General features: G+C 38.2%; 1 protein-coding gene across 3 annotated transcripts in view; it reads left to right on the forward strand.

Annotated features, from left to right (window-relative positions):
• The first annotated feature begins 1,516 nt into the window (after positions 1-1,516).
• Positions 1,517-19,642, forward strand: part of LOC136879113 (uncharacterized) — a 44,709-nt gene continuing 26,583 nt past the window's right edge. The window contains exons 1-3 of one of the 3 annotated variants that reach the window (XM_068228868.1): positions 1,517-1,768; positions 10,399-10,596; positions 15,525-16,355. In XM_068228868.1, the coding sequence (XP_068084969.1) occupies positions 10,452-10,596; positions 15,525-16,355 (976 nt within the window). In that variant the 5' untranslated portion in view covers positions 1,517-1,768; positions 10,399-10,451. The remainder of the gene's footprint in view (positions 1,769-10,398; positions 10,597-15,524; positions 16,356-19,642) is intronic. The other 2 variants (XM_067152860.2, XM_068228869.1) reach the window with 2 other exon arrangements.

Raw genomic sequence — 19,642 nt, forward strand, 5'->3', positions numbered from 1 at the left:
CGAAAATGGCAAGCAGAAACGTTGCCATGGTAACCTGTAGGTTCGTCGTCGGTCTGTCGGTCACTCAATGCAGAGCATGATACCCGCAGAAAATAGTAATTTTATCCGTCATTTGAAGAGTAAGGAAAATTATGAACATAACAAAAGTTGTTTATAATGAAGAGACGTTTCACATACAGTCCACGGAGTTTACAGAAAATCAGTAGTATAAGAGAAAATGGAGGAAAACCGTTCTGGATTTCCTATAACCCCCACCCCCGCCCGTCTATTCAAAGATTTTAAAATGATACATATCAAAACCTTCCCCGGGAGTATACACTATATGTCGTTTGGTCGAGATCTATTCAGCCGTTTCGCCATGATGGTGGAACAGACAAACGGACAGACACGAAATATAAAAACCACCGATTCGGTCTTGAGTTGACCTAAAACGGATGGTATCTGAAAAATTGGCAAACAAACGAAATTACAGACAGTGGTACTCCTACAACTTTATTTACATAGGTCCGTAATTTTCCTAGTCTGCTTAAACAAAGGAAAAAAACCCGATGTTTTAAAAAAGGAGACGAAAACATTTAAAATAGTCCGCTGGTTGCTATGATTACTCACATGCTAATGGCACAAACCTTAGTACATGTAGGCCTACGGTATCTTATAATTTTTGACCTCCCAAAATTTGAAGAAAATTGATGACCCCATAGCTATGGTTTACCTATGTCAAGTGAGAACATCACATCACATCATGACTGGCTTCTTACCAAAGCGGCTCGAGTTCAAATCACATACACAATTCATGTGGCATTTTTGAAATGAAAGGTCACGTCCCTGTTGTTCGAATTCCACTGAATTCTATAGGTCCCTTGGCTTCGATCACATCAACATTACCTACAGTTACGTAATGCTACAGTAAAATCATGCTCTCAGTTATGTGAACGCTGGTGATAATTCCCAGTAGCCGCACCATTCAACCTCGGAGTCAAGGTTACATTCGCCTGCTTCTGTCATTCGTTAGTACTACTTTTACACTATGCAGCCAGATAACGTTTTTTATTGATAACCCAAGTACATGAACAGAGTAGATTATCCCAACGATGGAACTGAGGCTGATTCAAGTTATTAATAGAATGCCAGTACCGGTAGGTAATTATATTTCGCAATCAGTCACGATTGCATTAAATGTTCTTCGTGCAAACATTTCCGAATGGAATTCCGTAGTCTGTTGGAGTACTATATTTCGAAAGTCAAAACATACAAACGCTCCTATTAATAAACATTTAACCACATGTGGCATGCTGGTGGCATGCACCTGTGTTGTCACGTGATATTGTGATTAAACATTGTACAGTGTAGAAAACCTATTACGGTATATGTGGATCATGCTACTATTAATGTTACGCTTCGCAGTAAATGTTACATCACGGAAGTTCATTGCTATCTTAGTGTAATAAAAGTTTTTGTGTTGGTAATGCCGTGGTTCAATCACAGATTCCAAAAATAGCGGGAAGTACAGGTGGATGGCATGAATGTGATTTAGGAACTAAGTTGGAATGTGTTGGTGTTTCTTTGTTCGGAACTATACAATTTAGAAATTTAGTTGCATGTTCGCGACATTCCTTTGTGTTTCTACGCTTCCAGAAACCACGCAGTCAGCTGCTGTCTGTTAACAAAAACGCTTGTTTATGGCTGTGTGGACTATTCGAACTGTGATCAACAAGTGTTCGTACATAACCTCTGTGAGTGTGACATCGAAAGTTATTTAATTAATTTGGTGAGAACAAACGCTTTATTAACGCATACCTTTAAATAGCAGGGCTGAGCCCTTATTCTCCTGAAATCTCCACGTTTTCAAAATTGACTCTATCGTCTGTATTTAGTATCGTAAACATCTTATGTATTTTTTGACTTTAAGTACTAACTACCGGTACAGTTAATTTACAGAAATTTAAAACGCATATTTTATGTGTTCAGTCGGAAGTATTATGTAAATTCGTTGTTCAACTCCTTTCGTTGTTTCCTTTTAGTTCAGTTTTGTTACAGAACTTTACCATTTATTTATTTATTTACAAGACTCCCCTAAGTACCGAGGCTGCCCTGATAAAAGTAGATCAAAAATACTGGTACATAAAAAATAAAATACACTTTTAAAATTAATTAAATCTACAGGCTTGATACAAAAACTCATCCTTATTCAAATATACCTATGTCATGGTTAACTTGGTAGCTCAATTATTCATGAACACTTGTCCCAAGCCATACAAGTAGATCCTGAGTATGGTTATGGAATCCTTATATTGTAGGGTACCAGTATTCTTCTAAAAATATATATAGCCTATTATAAGTATGATTACAGTGCTGCTGTTACTTGAATCTGTTCAAAATTTGTTTACTATTTTGTAAATATGTGTTGTAAATTTGGTAGTTTTTCTTGATGTTTTTCTTTTATCTGTAGTGTGATTTGTGACAGTTATGCTCACTTGGTGTGCAGTGAGCTACATAGTAGGTACAATACACAGTGAAACTAATCAACATATTGAAGTAAGTTCACACAATAATTATTTTCATATCATTATAATATCCTTGTTGTGCAGGCCTTCACACTGGTTAATTCCAGCTGTGATGTGTGATGTGACTGTAAATTGTTGTTGACTCTAATTTCTCTCCACGATTCTTGTTTCACATAGACTCCCATCCACTTGAGAGTGTGGCAGGGGACATAATACTTCAAATGTAACCTAAGAATTGACACTTGGAGTATTAACCAGATCATGTCTTATCTTCATGAAAGGTACCGGTACTCTTCTACATTAATCTGTTTTGACAGATTAATCATCTGCTGTGTACAACTTCTGTTTTGAAGGTAGCTGCAATCCAGCTTGGAGTGAGTAGATTAGCAGAATACATAGTCAGCACAAGAGCCTCCGTGGCTCAAGGCAGCAGCGCGCCGGCCTCTCATTACTGGGTTCTGTGGTTCAAATTCCAGTCACTCCATGTGAGATTTGTGCTGGACAAAGCAGAGGCGAGATAGGTTTTTCTCCGGGTACTCCAGTTTTCCCTGTCATCTTTTATTTCAGCAACACTCTCAAATATCATATCATTTTATCTGAGGCTGATGAACTTAGATGTTAGGCCCCTTAAAACAACAAGCAGCAAGCATTTCATCTGTCAGTCATTAATCATAGCCCCAAAGGGAGTGCGACAGGCTTCGGCAGCTGAAACAATTCCTATCCTTGCTGTTAGATGGGTGCTTCATTAATTTCATTCCTGACCCAGTCGAATGACTGGAAACAGGCTGTGGACTTCCATTTTCTGGTCAACAGCAGCTCCCTCAATATTGTAAGTCTTGAGGAATAAGTAGAATTCTCTTTCATTTTAGAATTCAGAGGGGTTTTAAGTTTAGAAACTTCAAAGAATACATTATTTTAAGAATTTTACTCTGCTCTAGATTAAATCAAAATTCTTAAATTAAGGACACTGTGTATCATAATCAGCGTAGGTCTAACTTATTTTGACATAGTATTATTAGGGATTCTTCTTCTCCTTCTTGCCAGGCTGAGTACAGTAGTGGCTCAGATGGTTGAGGCGCTGGCCTTCTTACCCAAACTTAGCAGGTTCGATCCTGTCTCAGTTTGGTATTTTGTGATTGTGTTTATCCTATTTTTTGTTTATTTCTTATTTCAACTGTTGCTGTTACTTGATTGATGCTTTTTTATTTTTTTTATTTTTTATCTGCTTGGTTCAGGCCAGAGTACATCGTAAGCTTCCACTGAAGTCTCAGTCTGTGACAGTATGAGTGGTACTGTACAGAGAAATGTGATTCGAGAGTCGAACAGTGCGTATGGATATTATGAAAGGTGCTGCTCATCTTAGGTCCAGCCATGCTGCAATAGCAATTTCTGGTGCATTGAGGAAAGCAATGGCATACTACTGGTACCCCACTCTTCATCTTGCCTTACACACCTCATTATGGCACTGCCATTGGTTTTTGTGATTTTAGTATTGGCTAATCACTATTCGAGTGTCCCACGTTTGATTCCTGGTTGGGTGTTTGTGTTCGTCTATATACGCATGTTCGTTTACATACAACACATTTCAGTGTTTCCTCTGCAAAATTTTGTATTATTCCAGTTCCATGCGAAAAAGGTGTTGAAAAGATTTGTAATTGAGTAAAATATTTCTAATGTAACTGTATTTTAGCCCAATTACGTCTTTCTTTTACTCTTAACATCACTAGGCAAAATGTATGTGAGAATCTTGAAGAGATAATTCCCATTCCTGTTGCTCAGATTCCATCTAAAACTAGAGATTCAGTGGCTGAGATTACAATTCCCTGCTTCATTAGATTCCAGTGAGATATTGTTTAAGAATACGTTCAGCTCCTCAGTTGAATGATCAGCATAGCAACCTTTGATTCAGAGGGCCCCAGGTTCGATTTCTAGTCAGGTGTTTGTGTTCGTCTTTATACACACGTTCATTTACATACAACATCTTGATACACATGAAGCCTCTGTGTCTCAGGTACGGCCTCTCACTGCTGGGGTGGTTCAAATCCCGGTCATTCAATGTGAGATTTGTGCTGGACAAAACGGAGGCAGGACACATTTTTCTCCGGGTACTCTGGTTTTTACAAGTCATTATTCTCATCATTGTTCCATATTGAAAATAACTTTAACACTAAGTTTAGGCTATATAAGGAGTAATTTATTATACACCTATTCAGTACAATCCACTGTTGCATGGTTAAGTGAACATAGAAACTATGTTTTCCCTGTCATCTTTCATTCCAGCTACACTCTCCAGTATCACACAACCCACCACCACAGAAACCCGCAGTACCTAGTGAAGAATATACCTGTCCATATACAGGGTTGGCATCAGGAAGACCATCCGGCTGTGAAAAAAAAATGCTTTACATCATACCGACACACACAGGGTTTATGGCAATGATGGGATAGGAAAGGCCTAGGAGTGGGAAGGAAGCGGCATTTGCCTGATGTGAAAATGGGAATCCCTGGAAAACCATCTTCAGGGCTGCCGACAGTGGGGTTCGAACCCACTATCTCCTGGATGCAAGCTCACAGCTGCACACCCCCAGCCGCACGGCCAATTCTCCCGGGGCTGTGAAACTGGGCTTAATCCGCATGGTTCTGACCTCCAGGAAAGGCCTGGAGGAAAAGGAGGAAGGAAGGAAGGGTGAAATTCATTGACTCTGAAAATTGGAAAAGTAGTTAGTGGGACATAAAAATCCTTAACATATTAAAATTCGTTGACAAACTAAAATGAACAAATCTTTGCATATAGGACTATACTTATTTATATTCACAGAATTCCTGTTTTGCTGGTAGATATACTTTATGAAAGTGAACAAGAGAAGATTTCCCAATTATTATAACTTTCATGATCCTCTAAATCTGTCTTTTAAATAGTGAAAATCTTGGGGGTTTTTTCCTCCTCCTCAAAACATCTGTCTTCATTACCTCTGCCTTCTTCCCAGCCTGTTCCCAATTTCTTCAGATCCACACTGACACCAGCTCTGTGTGGAGGAAAGTATTCACTATTGTACATTTCTGTGGTGGTTTTGTAGTGTGATGTGCTGTGTGAAAATGAAGATGTATATTAAGACAAACACAAACACCTAGCCCTCAGGATAGAGAAATTAACCAGAAGCAACTAAAATTCCTCTGAACTACCATGCTGCCAATTGAGCAGCCATCACCACCTCTACTGCTCTTATATAAAATAAATATTCAGCTCATTTGTTCTTTTAACCATTCATATTCTTCAAAGATGACCTCCATTAGAAAATTACTGATGATGATAGACGGCAAGGGAACGGTGGGGGGGGGGGGGGGTCTTCCCCCTTATAGGCTCATTCATGTTTTGGTACTCTTTGTCTCTGACAATATAAATATAATTAATTCATAAATTTGTAATATTATAGACTGCTGTATAGTTTAACCTAATAAATAAGAATCTTTGTGTTTCGAATTATGTTGAGCTTGCCCCTCCCTCCCCCTGCAGTAAAATTCTTGGTGAATTCCCTGGTAGACGGTCATCAATTAAGAAAAATTAGTATTGTCTCTTTTGTTAAATTATTGATGTCAAACAGGTCCATTTGATGCATTAAGGTAGCAGGGAACATAAGGGAATGCGATTAACATAATAGCTTAGCTGCTGGCTTTCCATCGGGATTTGAGCCACGGAACCCAGCGGTGAGAGGCTGGCGTGCTGCTGCCTGAGCCATGGAGGCTCCACTGCATGTTTATTTGGTACTGTAGATGTATTGTGAGCATTTTTCAGATAAAGCACAGAAATAGAATATGCAGATATGTTTATAATCAAGGACTGTCTTGCTGATTATCAAAAACTGTTCTGTTTCAGTAATCTTACTCATTGCTGTGATGTGTAGTTATGGACCCTTTTTCCATTGCCAAATCCGTGTCTGTGAGGTCAGGTGAGGTATCGAAATGGATCTGTTAAATTTAGTCCTCAATTTAAAGCCCTAAGTTCCATGTTTATATCATGGTAAGCTTACAAGAGCTACCATGGGGAAGGTTCTTTTCTAGTCTTACGTAGAAAGACAGGAACATACAGTAAGGTCAGATTATCTTTTAGCTGGGACTAGTGCAGTGCTTGGGACATAGCGATATGAAGGTAATGCTGGTCATGTTACTGGTCACTTACTGTATAATAAAATAAAAATAATGGCACGTCAGTACCAAGTGAGTTGGCCGTGCGCTTAGGGTCGCATAGCCGTGAGCTTGCATTCGGGAGATGGTGGGTTCTAATACCACTGTTGGCTATCCTGAAGATTGTTTCCGTGATTTTCCACTTTCACACAAGACATGCTGGGGCTGTACCTTAATTAAGGCCACCTCCTCAATCCTAGCCCTTTGCCACCCTTCCGTCACTAAAATCCTTTGATGTGTTAGTGCAATGTTAAACCTCTAGCAAAAATAAAATAAAATTGACATTTCATTGTAGGAAGAGGGAATGGTGGATGGAAAATTATAGGACAAACATGAAAATACAAAATGACAAGAACAGTTTCCACATCTTCATACACTGCTGTCCTCCCATATATGGGCGCTCTCCTCATTAAGGCCCCTGTGGGTGGGGGACGTAGAATACACCGACAGCATCCCCTGCCTGTCAGAAGAGGTGACTGAAAGATGCCCCTGGGGCTTTCGTCTTGAGAATGTAGGTTGACGGCCATGGGGCCCTTAACCGAGTCTGACATTGCTTCTACTTACTTGTGCCAGCCTCCTCGCTTTCATTTTTCTTATCTTACTTCCCTTGGTCAACTCTTGTTCTCTTCTGACCCCGGTGGTATTAGGTTTGCGAGTCCTAGGGTGTCTCATTTTTGCGCTCTTGATTTTTGATTTTTTTTCTTAAAGCCTTCTTTTGCTATGGACCACTAAACAAAGATTTGAGGAAAAGACTTGCTAAGTGTTACATTTGGAGCATAGCGCTGTATGGCGCAGAGACTTGGACATTGAGAAAGAAAGATGAGAGAAGATTGGAGGCACTAGAGATGTGAGTATGGAGGAGAATAGAATGAGTGAAATGGGAAGACCGGGTAAGGAATGAGGAGGTATTACGAAGAGTTGGAGAAGAACAAAGTATGTTACAAATCATTAGAAGGAGAAAAATGAACTGGATCGGACATTGTTTGAGGAGGGACTGTTTACTGAAAGAAGGAATGGTGATAGGCAAACGAGGAAGAGGAAGGAAAAAATATCAAATGTTGGACAATATCCAAGGAAATAAATATTCGGACATGAAAAACTTGGCGCAGGACAGGCAACAGTGGAAGAGGTTCATCCCATGACAAGACCTGCCATAAGGCAGAATACATAGATGATGATGACGTATCCCTTCCCTTTGCCAATACCTTAATTCTTCGAAGGGATGACCCTCTTCCTTTTTCCTTCTAATTAAAATTACGAGAGGATTGTTGCCCAGTTGTACATCCCCACTGTAAGGTGTGCAGGTAGGTCACCCATGGGCGCCAAATAGAAAGACCTGCACCAGGCGAGCTGAATATGTCCTCGGACATTCCTGACTCTTAAAGTCAAACAGTAAATAAATATATATAAATAAATCATGAAGCCTCTGTGGCTCAGACAGCAGCGCGTCGGTCACTCACCACTGAATTCCGTTGTTCAAATCCCGGTCACTCCTTGTGAGTTTTGTGCTGGACAAAGCAGAGGCAGGACAGGATTTTCTCCAGGTACACCGGTTTTCCCTGTCATTTTTCATTCCAGCAACACACTCCACTACCATTTCATTTCATCTGCCAGTCATTAATCATTGCTCCATAGGAGTGCGACAGGCATCGGCAGCCAGCACAATTCCTATCCTCACCGCAAGATGGGGGCTTCATTCATGCCATCCCTGACCTAGTCATTGACTGGAAAACAAGTTGTAGGTTTTCTTTTGAAGTAAATGAATAAATTACATACAACACTTTACTACCAACCACCACAGAAATATGCAATAGTGAATCTTTCCACATAGGGTTAGTACCAGGAAGGACACCTGGCCATAAAAATGGGCCAAATCTGCACAGAGTGCTGACCCTGAGTGATTGGGGGAAGGCCAGGAACAAAATAAAGAAGGAAAGATGTATGGATCCCATTTCAAATTTTCCCTTTCCACTTTTTCAGTTTTAAAGTAATTTGTATGATTTTAATGGTTATTGTTGCATTTTATTGTTATATCTTAGCTCTTTAAACCAAAACACATACAAATTGCATCCTTTTCTAAGCAGAGCTCAAACCATTCTAACTGAGTATGTAATGTTCCTAGTACCCCATGATATGTCACAATCATGTGATGTTACATCAATCGGCATGGTCTTTGTGATGCTCTGTTCTTCATCCAACTGACAACACGGAAGTGCATATTGTAACTTTCTTCAAATCAGCTGTTACCAATCTACGATAATTTAAAATGAATGCAGTAAAGTTCACAGATGTTATGTTATGGTAAAAGACATCTGTAGTTTTCTAAGCCAGGAAATGGAATAAAGAGGCCCTAATTCAATGTTTTCATTGGTTAAGGTTTAGACGTTTTTCCACTCTCCTGGTGAGTTTTTACGAGAACTTCCCGCCTCCCATTTTAATGACTTTTTGGAATTCACTCAGCTGGAGCTTTCAAATGATTTAAAAATGGTTAAAATTGCCCTGGTAGAACTCTTGAAATAAGTTTTAATATATGAAACCTTAGCTTTTTATATATATCTTCTGACCTAGCGAGTTGGTTGTACGGTTAGGGGTGCACAGCTGTGAGCTTGCATTCGGGAGATTGTTGGCTCAAACTCCACTGTCGGCAGCCCTGAAGATGGTTTTCCACGGTTTTCCATTTATGCACCAGGCAAATGGTGGGGCTGTACTTTAATTAAGGCCACGGCCACGTCTTTCTCTCTCCTAGCCCTTTCCTGTCCCATTGTCGCCATAAGACCTATACATATTGGTGCAACGTAAAGCCAAGTGTTGAATAGAAAAATTATATCTTTTGATACGGCAAAGGGGGTTTCCAGAACTCTTGTTAAACAGTCTTATTCTCAGTGCAAAAGCCTATAATTGTTGATAAGAAGTTAAGTTTCCTCCACACACACACACCATTATAGACTGATATGCCTTTCCACGTTCAGTCTGCAAACCTCTTTGAATTTACTAAATGTTGCCACAATCCTCTATTTGCAACTAGTGCTGTGACCTCATTTAGTTCCATACCTCTTATCTTTAAATAGTTAGAAACTGAGTCTAACCATCATCGTCTTTTATCCCTCTACTTCTCTTACCTCCATAACAGAGTCCATTATTCTCCTAGGTAACCTATCCTCCTCCATTTGCCTCACATGACCCCACCACCGAAGCTGATTCTTGCGTACAGCTTCATCCATAGAGTTCATTCCTAACTTAGCCTTTATCTCCTAATTCCGAGTACCCTCCTGCCATTGTTCCCAGCTGCTTGTACCAGCAATCATTCTCGCTACTTTCATGTCTGTTACTTCTAACTTATGAATAAGGTATCCCGAGTCCACCCAGGTTTCACTCCCGTAAAGCAATGTTGGTCTGAAAACAGACTGATGTAAAGATAGTTTCGTCCGGGAGCTGACTTCCTTCTTACAGAATACTGTTGATCGCAACTGCGAGTTCACTGCATTATTTTTACTGCACCTAGATTCAATCTCACCATATTACCATCCTGGGAGAACACACATCCTAAATACTTGAAAATTATCTACCTATTCCAGCTTTGTATCACCAATCTGACATTCAATTCTTATGAATTTCTTACCTACTGACATCAATTTAATCTTCGAAAGGCTAATTTTCATACCATACAGTGTTATATATTACATTAAATTAAATTGTGGTCTTTCCTCCCTAGGTACGGACATAAATGGGATATGCAAAAAAAATCAAGTTTGAGGCGCTGTAAAAATGAAAGGAAATTCTGAAAATATGTCTTCTGCAGTGTGGAGGCCAAAAATTGCAACTGTTCAGATCACTGAAAGGACTGGTCCAAGGGCTCCCTTTGAAAATAATAGCGGGAAGAAAGTCTACTCTAAGGTGACCATTCCAGCAGGTAAGATGCATTTCTTCATTAGGGTGGGGGTTCTTATCCTAGAGTCCATGGAATTTAAATAAAAATTTAACATTTATACTGTATTCAGTAACAGAAAAGTATCTAAGACATTTTATTTTTAGGTTAAGCTTAAGAATAATTGAGGGGCTGTGGTGCAAAACATGTCAGATGTATAATTTATAATTTTGAGAAAAATGAATAAAGCATATTGTAGAATAACTGTTAATATTAGAACTGTTCTCTTTTTTTTTAATGGATCAATGACATAGATGTTAGGCCTCTTTAAACAACAAGCATCCTTTTTTAATTATTTGTATTATTTTTGTTCTATATTAATGGTATGTTTCATGAGATTAGTTGTAATGAATCGGGACAGTGGTCTTGATGTTGCGCACCAACGTGTTTCTTCACGGTACTATGCATAATGTCTGTAACAATGCAACTACTTTTTTTATTGTAGACCTTCAAGAAAGCCTGATAGATGGCTCCTAATTTGTCAGTGCATTAAGCAGGTTTTACAGTGGAGCTTCATATTCAACAGCCCTTTAACATGGCTTAATAAATGAGTTTGATGCAGGCATTTGCACACTTTAGTAGCTTATGTTTCAGACTTTCGGACACCAGATTATCGGAAAGCCAGCTCCACTAATGACTGGTTATTTTTTTTTTTTAATAAGTATAACTTTAAGATTCCTAGCAAATGGTAACTCGGACATTTCACTTACGGTATATATTTGTCTAGAATATCAAAACAAGCAGTTTCAGCTATTGTGTCTGTGGTCATTTGAAGCTTTATACAACAAAATAAAGAAAATCTTCATAGTTAGGATAGTATTATTTTCATGATATACAAGTGATTATAGAAGGTTAGGTTATTCAGCAAGGAGTGAAGCTGGAAATGAAACTACATTAGAGCACAGCTAAAAGAATATTGTACGGAATTAAAAATATTCTATATTAGAAAGCATCGTATTCCGCGCTACAAATTTGACAATCTCCCAATTTTTTAATTGTTAGCAGGTACAATAAAGAATGAAAAACATAATGTTTTGGTTAAGGGAATCAATTTTATTCATACTGTTTTCAGTAAATTGAATTACTGTATATTAATTGCCTGCAAAGTTGTGTTATGTCCTTACGTTCATTTGTGTAGAGTGACGCACTGGAACTTTTCTCTACATCTTTACTACAACCCTTAAATATTCTCATAACCATATGAAGAGATCTGTAACCTTTATTTACAACCTTGTTAATGTGATTACCCTAATGAAGATCTTTTCTATATTAACACCTTGGTACTTGCATTAATCTCTGTGAAGTGCTATCATCTCATCAGTGCAGTAATTAAAACTGAGGGGTCTTTTCCTCTTGGTGAAACTTACAATCTGACTTTCCATCCTGTTTACCATCATACCATTGTCTGCTGTCCATCTCTCAACATTGTCGAAATCTTTTTGTATGTGCTCATAACCCCGTAACTTATTTACTACTCTACACAGTATAACATAATTAACAAAAAGCCTAATCTGTAGTTTCAGTTCTTTACTCATATCATTTAGTAACATAAGAAAATATAAAGCTCCAATAATACTGCCTTGTGGAATCCTTAATCGTTACAGTATGACGGTCAGTTGTATATACAGTTACAGTTAGGTTAGGTTGATGATACACTGTGACGGTCGGTTAAATAAATAAAATATGGGATCAAATTCAACACTGTGGCGCTGCGCTTGTACTGGGGAGGTAATAATACATACCCATGTGCTAAGTGGCACACGTTTATACATGGGGAGTTATAAATACATCAAATAATGGCAGTAATCTGCAGCACATAGGGGACACAATTAAGTATAGACACAGTAACGTAGTAACGAGCGGCACCAAATAAGTATAATCAAATAATGGCACAACGACCAACTGGGTGACGAACACAACTAAAGCAGAAGTAAGGGGCTCAGAGCACAGGAATCATTCAAGCCCCAATCTTACAGAGTCATTCCACAGAAGCACTGTGACGTGCTGTTATACAAGGGCGAGTTATAATAAAAACAACATAATCCTGTGACGTGCCGAGTTGCAAGTTAACTTAAAAAAACACTGTGACATATGGATCACTCAATTAAAAATACAACACAAACACACTAGCCCCAGAAAATTAAAATCAGGATATCACGATGGCTAGGTAAGTAAAAATAAGATACCCAGCACTAGTTTCAGGTTAGGCTTAGAATGATACACCATACACTTACACTCGCAACACAATTTCCGCAGTGGTGTCGTCAAGCACAAGGTAATCTAAACGGCAGTATTAAATTAACATGCAAAAACAACTTACCTCAATGGGTAAATTAGTGGAGAGCGAGCTAGGAGTGGATCTTGCAACGTGACCTTAATATCAGTACCAACTTACCAATTTCAGAGTATAATTACCAACGTTGTCTCAAAGGATAACACAGTATCAGGAGCATAAAATTTAATAAAGGTATATGAAGGTTACAAGGTTAAATGATCTGCGTTGTCTTTTTTTTTTTGAAAAATATTTGATAAGGAAAGGAACAAGTAATAGGTAAAATTAACAGGGAAATAAGGAGAGAAATGAAACCAGAACCTTAGTACGGAGTAAATACCTTTAAAGTATCACAGGAGCTGAAATCCGTACCAGGAAGAGAGGGCAGAATTCCAGAAACTAATTAAGAAACCCAATGATTAAACAAGGACTGATCATATAGTCATTGACACCAAGGCACAAGGTCATGCAATGAATTGAAAACTCCCAATTACTAAACTACGTATTATTTCAAAATCAGCAGAATCAAAGACTTGACATAGAAGGTCAACCAGAGAGGTGATATCCAATATCACCTTAAAATCACCAGGCCGAAGTACACAGGGAGTAGAGTTCACTCCCTAATTCAATATTTTCATACGTAGAAGGTAAAGTTTATAACAGAGATTATAGCAGATAATCTGGAACAAAACTAGGATGAAAATAGTAACAGGTAATTAAATATCAAACCAGAATATGCAGGGTAGATCTCACATGAAATCGAGACCTACGTGTCACACCACCAAATCCAATCAGTCCCAACTTCTTTTTTAAAAAACAAAACATCAAACAATAGTCACCAACGGGACCCCCAAAAAACATAAAACATGTGGACAAAACATGTGACAGATCACCGCAATATGGTTTCCCATTTTCACACCAGGCAAATGCTGGGGCTGTACCTTAATTAAGGCCACGGCCGCTTCCTTCCAACTCCTAGACCTTTTCTATTCCATCGTCGCCATAAGACCTATCTGTGTCGGTGCGACGTAAAGCCCCTAGCAGAAAAAAAAATCACCGCAATAAAGGTGGTTTCATTTTTCTCTTTACATACTGGTACTTCTTTACATTAAATGATAGTCATTTTCACGGTTAGCTTCCCCCTTCAATATTTAAAGTGAAGGTGAAATAATTCAATCTAAGAAATTGGGCAAGATTTCTCATAAAACATGATATTATTCGAGTGGTATCTGACATAAGCAGAATTAAAACCTGTGTAATAAAGGATGCAGAGTTACAATGGTAAGGTACAAGTTTGAAAGCCTCCTAAACGGAAAGGCGTACAGAAAATTACTGACCTAGGTAAAATTTTAAATCCACAAACCAGAAGGAAAAGGAGTTTTAGAAAAGGGCCAGTAATGAAATTAAGAAAAGAACACATCTAAGAATATGACATGTACTAACCGGAATACCGGAATAGGATGGGAGGTTGGAGGAGAATGCAGATCACACCATAAAAGGATTAAATTTACATGCCAGGTAGATTAATAACTGTAAAATAAATTCATCATAACCAAATTCCCCAGAAGAGGGTGGAAACCGGGATAAACCCCGGAAAAAAATACAGAAGACTACATGGCACGTCTGTCTCGTAAAAAGATCAGGCAAAAACTGCAACATGGCTACCCCCAACACTCACCAAGGCCATCCGCATCCGCTCAGCCATACCAAGAAGGGGAGGGGATAGAGCCATATGTGCAGAGCACATTACAGGACTACACGGACAAAGGTCCACACAGTTCTGTTTACGTGTTGAGAGGGACTTGAATTAAGAAATTCATATGTTAAATTATCCTCACAACAGGATCAGATAATGCTTCACCTACTCTAATTCTCTGAGTTTTATTTTGTAGAAATTGAGCCATCCATTCAACCATTCTTTTATTTATTCTAATAGCCCTCATTTTTGTCATCAGTCACCCATGATCTACCCTATTAGAAGCCTTGGATAAGTCAGTAGCGATACAGTCCCATTTGTCCTGGATCTAAAATATCTGCTCTACCTTGCTGGAATACAGCAAGTTGAGCCTCACTGGAATAACCTTCCCAAAACACTAACTGCCTTCTATGAAAACAGTTAGTAATTTTGGAAACATGTCTAATATAATCAGAAATGCTTTCCCAGAGCTTACAAGCATCAAGCTGACTGGCTTTTAATTATCCATTGTTACAAACAGTGGAAAATCCACTGTATAGTACGCGAAACTTTACTTGAGCCCTGAGCTCCATAGTGCAGAATGGGAACTAGGGCTCAAGAAAAGGTTCGCGTACTATATGCATACTGAAGGGGGGTACTTTGAAGGTGATTAAGTGAAGTTTTAGGATTCTTGCAATAAATCAGATTTACGATATCAGTCCCCTTTGTTAATAGCCACACTTCGTATATCAGGAGCGCAAAGCCACAGGTTCAATCCACTCTTGACCTTTGGAGTGAGTGGACTCTCTGAAAATGTTGGGCACAGTTTCTGCTGAATCATTGGGAGCTACTGACTTATTTCACCATGGCCTACAAACAAAAAATAATAATGTCCTCATAATACTCTTGTTTTCTTTTTGTGTATTCATTATGTAATGCTAATGTTTGTCATGCTTATTTTTGCAGGTGGTACGAGTTGCTTTGACGTTGATCTTAATATTGGAAGTGAAGTGAAGATTCTGCATGATAGACGAACAAAAAAACTCGTGGGTGGTTACTGTTTGTTTATTTGTGTGTATAGTGCATTGATATATGGACTTACAACATTCCAACTTGAATCCACACTAACCATAACAAATCATAGAGTTAACTTGCTGCAACAGGAAATGAGGTGGATGGCTTCAAACTATAGACAGATGAAGCAGAAAATGTTAAGCATGAAACTGAGTTTAGATGAGTTATTAAAAAAACATAGATATGACGAATCTTTAAATTCAGAAGAAAGTCCAACTATTCCACAGTTTATTGGAACTGATGGGGAACTTCTTTCTCAAAGTGCTCCTAATATGTTATCCTCCAATGAAATAAATTCAGACGTTATTGAAAGAATACAGGCAACAAAAAGTAATGAAGATAATGTACCTGTTGTCAGTGGAACTAGTGATCAGTCTGGCTTCATGTCAAGCCACAATTTAATACTCAGGGAATATGATGAAATTGTGAACAACCATCTTAAAAATAATAAATCTGTTAGTGTAAGTGACAATGTTACCAGTTTTCAAAATGTTTTTAATCAGTCAGAACTGCAAAGTGGAGTGCCTTTTGTGGATAACATAATCAGTTTAGATACTTTCAGTGATTATGAAAGTGTACCCGTTGAAGATTTTGATCAAGACAAAGAAGACAGCACGGGACAGTCCAGCCGAGTGAAGAGATCAAATAGGAGAGGTAAAAACTCACGGGTGAAGTCATCCAATAAAGCTGGAAATCGACATCACAAGAAACCTAAAATGCGTGGTATAATAGTCTTTTAATAAACCTGGTTTTCAGCTGATATTGTTTTCTTCCTGGCTGTGCATTGTAAGGTTTCCCGTCTTTCTTCCTGCTTCAGGTCATCTCAGCTGATTTTCAGGGTTTTGGAAAATTTTCTTCTATGTAAGACCTCTTCCAGGGATAAAAGATTGGCAATCCCTCCACCACTTCAAAGCTCAGTTTTGACAGTCCCCTTACCCCATGGGATGTGAATCTAGACCCTGTCCATTGAGACACAGTAAACTTCTCTGTGTCATTCTGAAAGGTATTCAGTCATTCTGTAGGGTTCATCGTCTGTCGTCCACATTTTATGTATGCCGTCCCTAAATGTCATAGTTTTCTTAATTTACTACTTGCTGACATTCATATTTAGTTTGTTTCTAGATCTGATTTGCATATTCTTAACTTCATAGTGAAATTAGTTTGTTCTATTCTGTAGAGCAGGAGCTGACAACAAGTTGATCGCAATCTATCGACAGATTATGAGAATAGATTTTGTAGATTGCTTTCTTTGAGGAGAGGAAAAGGTTTCCAGAAAAGATTCAAATGACCTGCACTAAATCCTTATGCAAGCACTAGGAGAAGTTTATTGTGCATTTTGACTGTCCCTATAGATGGGGCAGGTGTCAAACTTTAAATTATTTCATTAAGGAATGACCTGTGTGTAAAAAGCGTTGCAGAACCTAGCAGGTGTTGGTCTGTGATTCAGCAAGGGTGTCTGATGTTGCACTTTTTTTGGTTCAGCTTATCTTTGAGAATCCTTATTTTCAAGTGTGAACTTCATTAAAAATAAATACTGAACTAGGTTAACTGATGAACACTTGTAATCACACATTTGATTGAGTGCTGCCATTTTTTCACCCAACATAAAGGCTATTGTTGAGATAAGTTCCTGCCAAGTTTCGGACTGTGTAGAAATATGATTATAAACTTTTGTGTTTTTGCAACTGCTTGCATTATGATTTATTTCCAAGTGTAAATCTTTATTTCATTTTCTAGAGCTTTTTTTGTTACTTTTAACATCAGTATAGAAGGGGAAGTGTGCTCTCTCCGCGAGTTAATGTGGACTGCCCCACAGATGGCACTGGAAACACCTGTGTCACGCCATGCAGTTAACAGAGGCATGTACGGTACTACCGTTGCTTCTATCTACGTAATAAACTGATGCATGCAACTCACGTTTAAAGATGATTTCAGCAGCTGGACACTTTGGAGTATTTTTGAGATGATTTAGCTTTCATGGAAGTAGGCAGCTCCCTTCGTATTTCCTTTGTGCAGAAGAAGAATTGAAACTTCAAGTAGTAAAATACAAGTTTTGGTAGCATACACAACACATAGATTCTTCACAGCATCCTAATTGCAATGACTTCACTTTATAACATCTAAACTATCCAAACACTCAAAAAAATATCCCCCACAAACTATTAGCACACAATATCTTTTCCACAACAACCTTTTCCACTCACAATAGCACATTATTAACACTTTCTGATGCATACATAAGATATGTGCCGCTCTGTGTAGACCTGATCTGTAATGTTCAATTAGTATTAGCGAAGCAGTTACTGGTACATTAGCAGTCGGTTTGCCATGGAGGAAAGGTAGGCATAATTTACACTGCATCACTTTTGAAATGTTTTGCACTATGTAACCGGCTAAATGATGCACTATGCATTCTCTGCCGAAACCCTGCTGACTTAAGTGAGGTAAACTGTTTTTCCAGTCCGGTATTTGAATTTTATCTTCAACATTCACAATTTTTTCCATGAATTTGTCTTCAGCTTGTGTTTTCACTGTACAGTTTTTGTTCTCAATTCCTCTTGCAAGAATACGCATATAAGACGTTAAGTGGGATTCAGCTCGGTACTCACAGTTTCCGTCAGAGGATAAAGCAAGTTTGGTTGCTATGTAAATGGACTGCAACATAATTATATAAATGTAAAAAGTCAATAGTGGATGGATGACCATCACAACTTGGTGATCGCAGAATACCAAAATAGCATTCTAGGGGATCTTGATTAAACTTTACTGTCAAACTGCACAAAAATTCAGACACTTCTGAAGTGCTTTCTAAAGTAACTCTCAAGGACTTCAGTGTTCTTTGCAAAGTGAATGTATTTTGGGTAGGCTATTTCTGATGATATTCTGCCACTTCACTGAAGTCTCATGTGCTTGTGATCCTTTATACTGTGCCTAAGTAGGGATGGATGAATTTAATGCATCTATCAGGCAGTTTAAATCATTTGCAAGATTTTCCATTGCTTCATTATTTTCTAAACCCTCTGATTTAATACCCTTTATTGAATTCTATACCATTAGCGACAGACCTACTGAAAAGTTTAAATGTCAGCCTTACATTCATTTGTTGAAACAATTTAGGATCCAAATGGGCAGAAGTGAGTTTATAGTAAATTTCCAATCTGGAAAATTCAGGAGATGTGTCACATTTATAAACTTTCCTGTAAAATGAATAATGAACAATATCACCATTTTATTATTTAACCTCTACTTTGTCATGGAAATTATTTCTTATTCACTTAAGTAATATATGAGGCACATCTGAAAATGCCCACAGTTTTCTGCTAGAGTCGGCTGGATTGGAAACTGAACACTTTAGATTCTTTATGTTGCAGGATATTCCTAAGCATTTTCGTAACTTTTTATTCGACTGGAGTGAAACCAATAATTCCTACACCTGCTTGCTCTGATTGTATGATGACCTGAATGAGAATTTTTGTAATTATCTCACCAGAGGCAGCATTCCGGCTAGGATATATTACTATGGGTTGGATCCAGTTGTACAGAAAGGGAACAAACATTAAAACTAGTGCTTGATTTGCCTACTGATCCTTGCTTTCCTCTGAAGTGAACGTTCCCAAATTAACAAACTGTTCACCTGTAACAAATACGAGTTAAAGCAAATTTTGTCTCTAATCTTTACCTCATCAAATATCAACATCCCGAAGCGTTCATACTCCTTCTTTCCTCTAAAAATTTGTGCTATGGCAGCAGTAGCCTGATCATTTATGCTATATGAACATTTAAGACCCTTCACCAGTTTTCTCAAATGAGCTTCAGAAGGTAAAGGCAGCAAGTCATGATTCAAGCAGTGCCGATAACCTTTGGGAGACTATTTTTAAAAAGAGGGAATCCAAGATAAATTCATCACTATATCTCATTAATTTTTTTACTTTTCACTTGATATTTCTCTAACATTGTATCGGATATAGGCCTAACTTTCTGATTTTTGGTGAGAGAGACAAATTGTTTTG

Source organism: Anabrus simplex, chromosome 8 (genome assembly GCF_040414725.1).
Source record: "Anabrus simplex isolate iqAnaSimp1 chromosome 8, ASM4041472v1, whole genome shotgun sequence".
NCBI classification, from domain to species: Eukaryota; Metazoa; Arthropoda; class Insecta; order Orthoptera; family Tettigoniidae; genus Anabrus; species Anabrus simplex.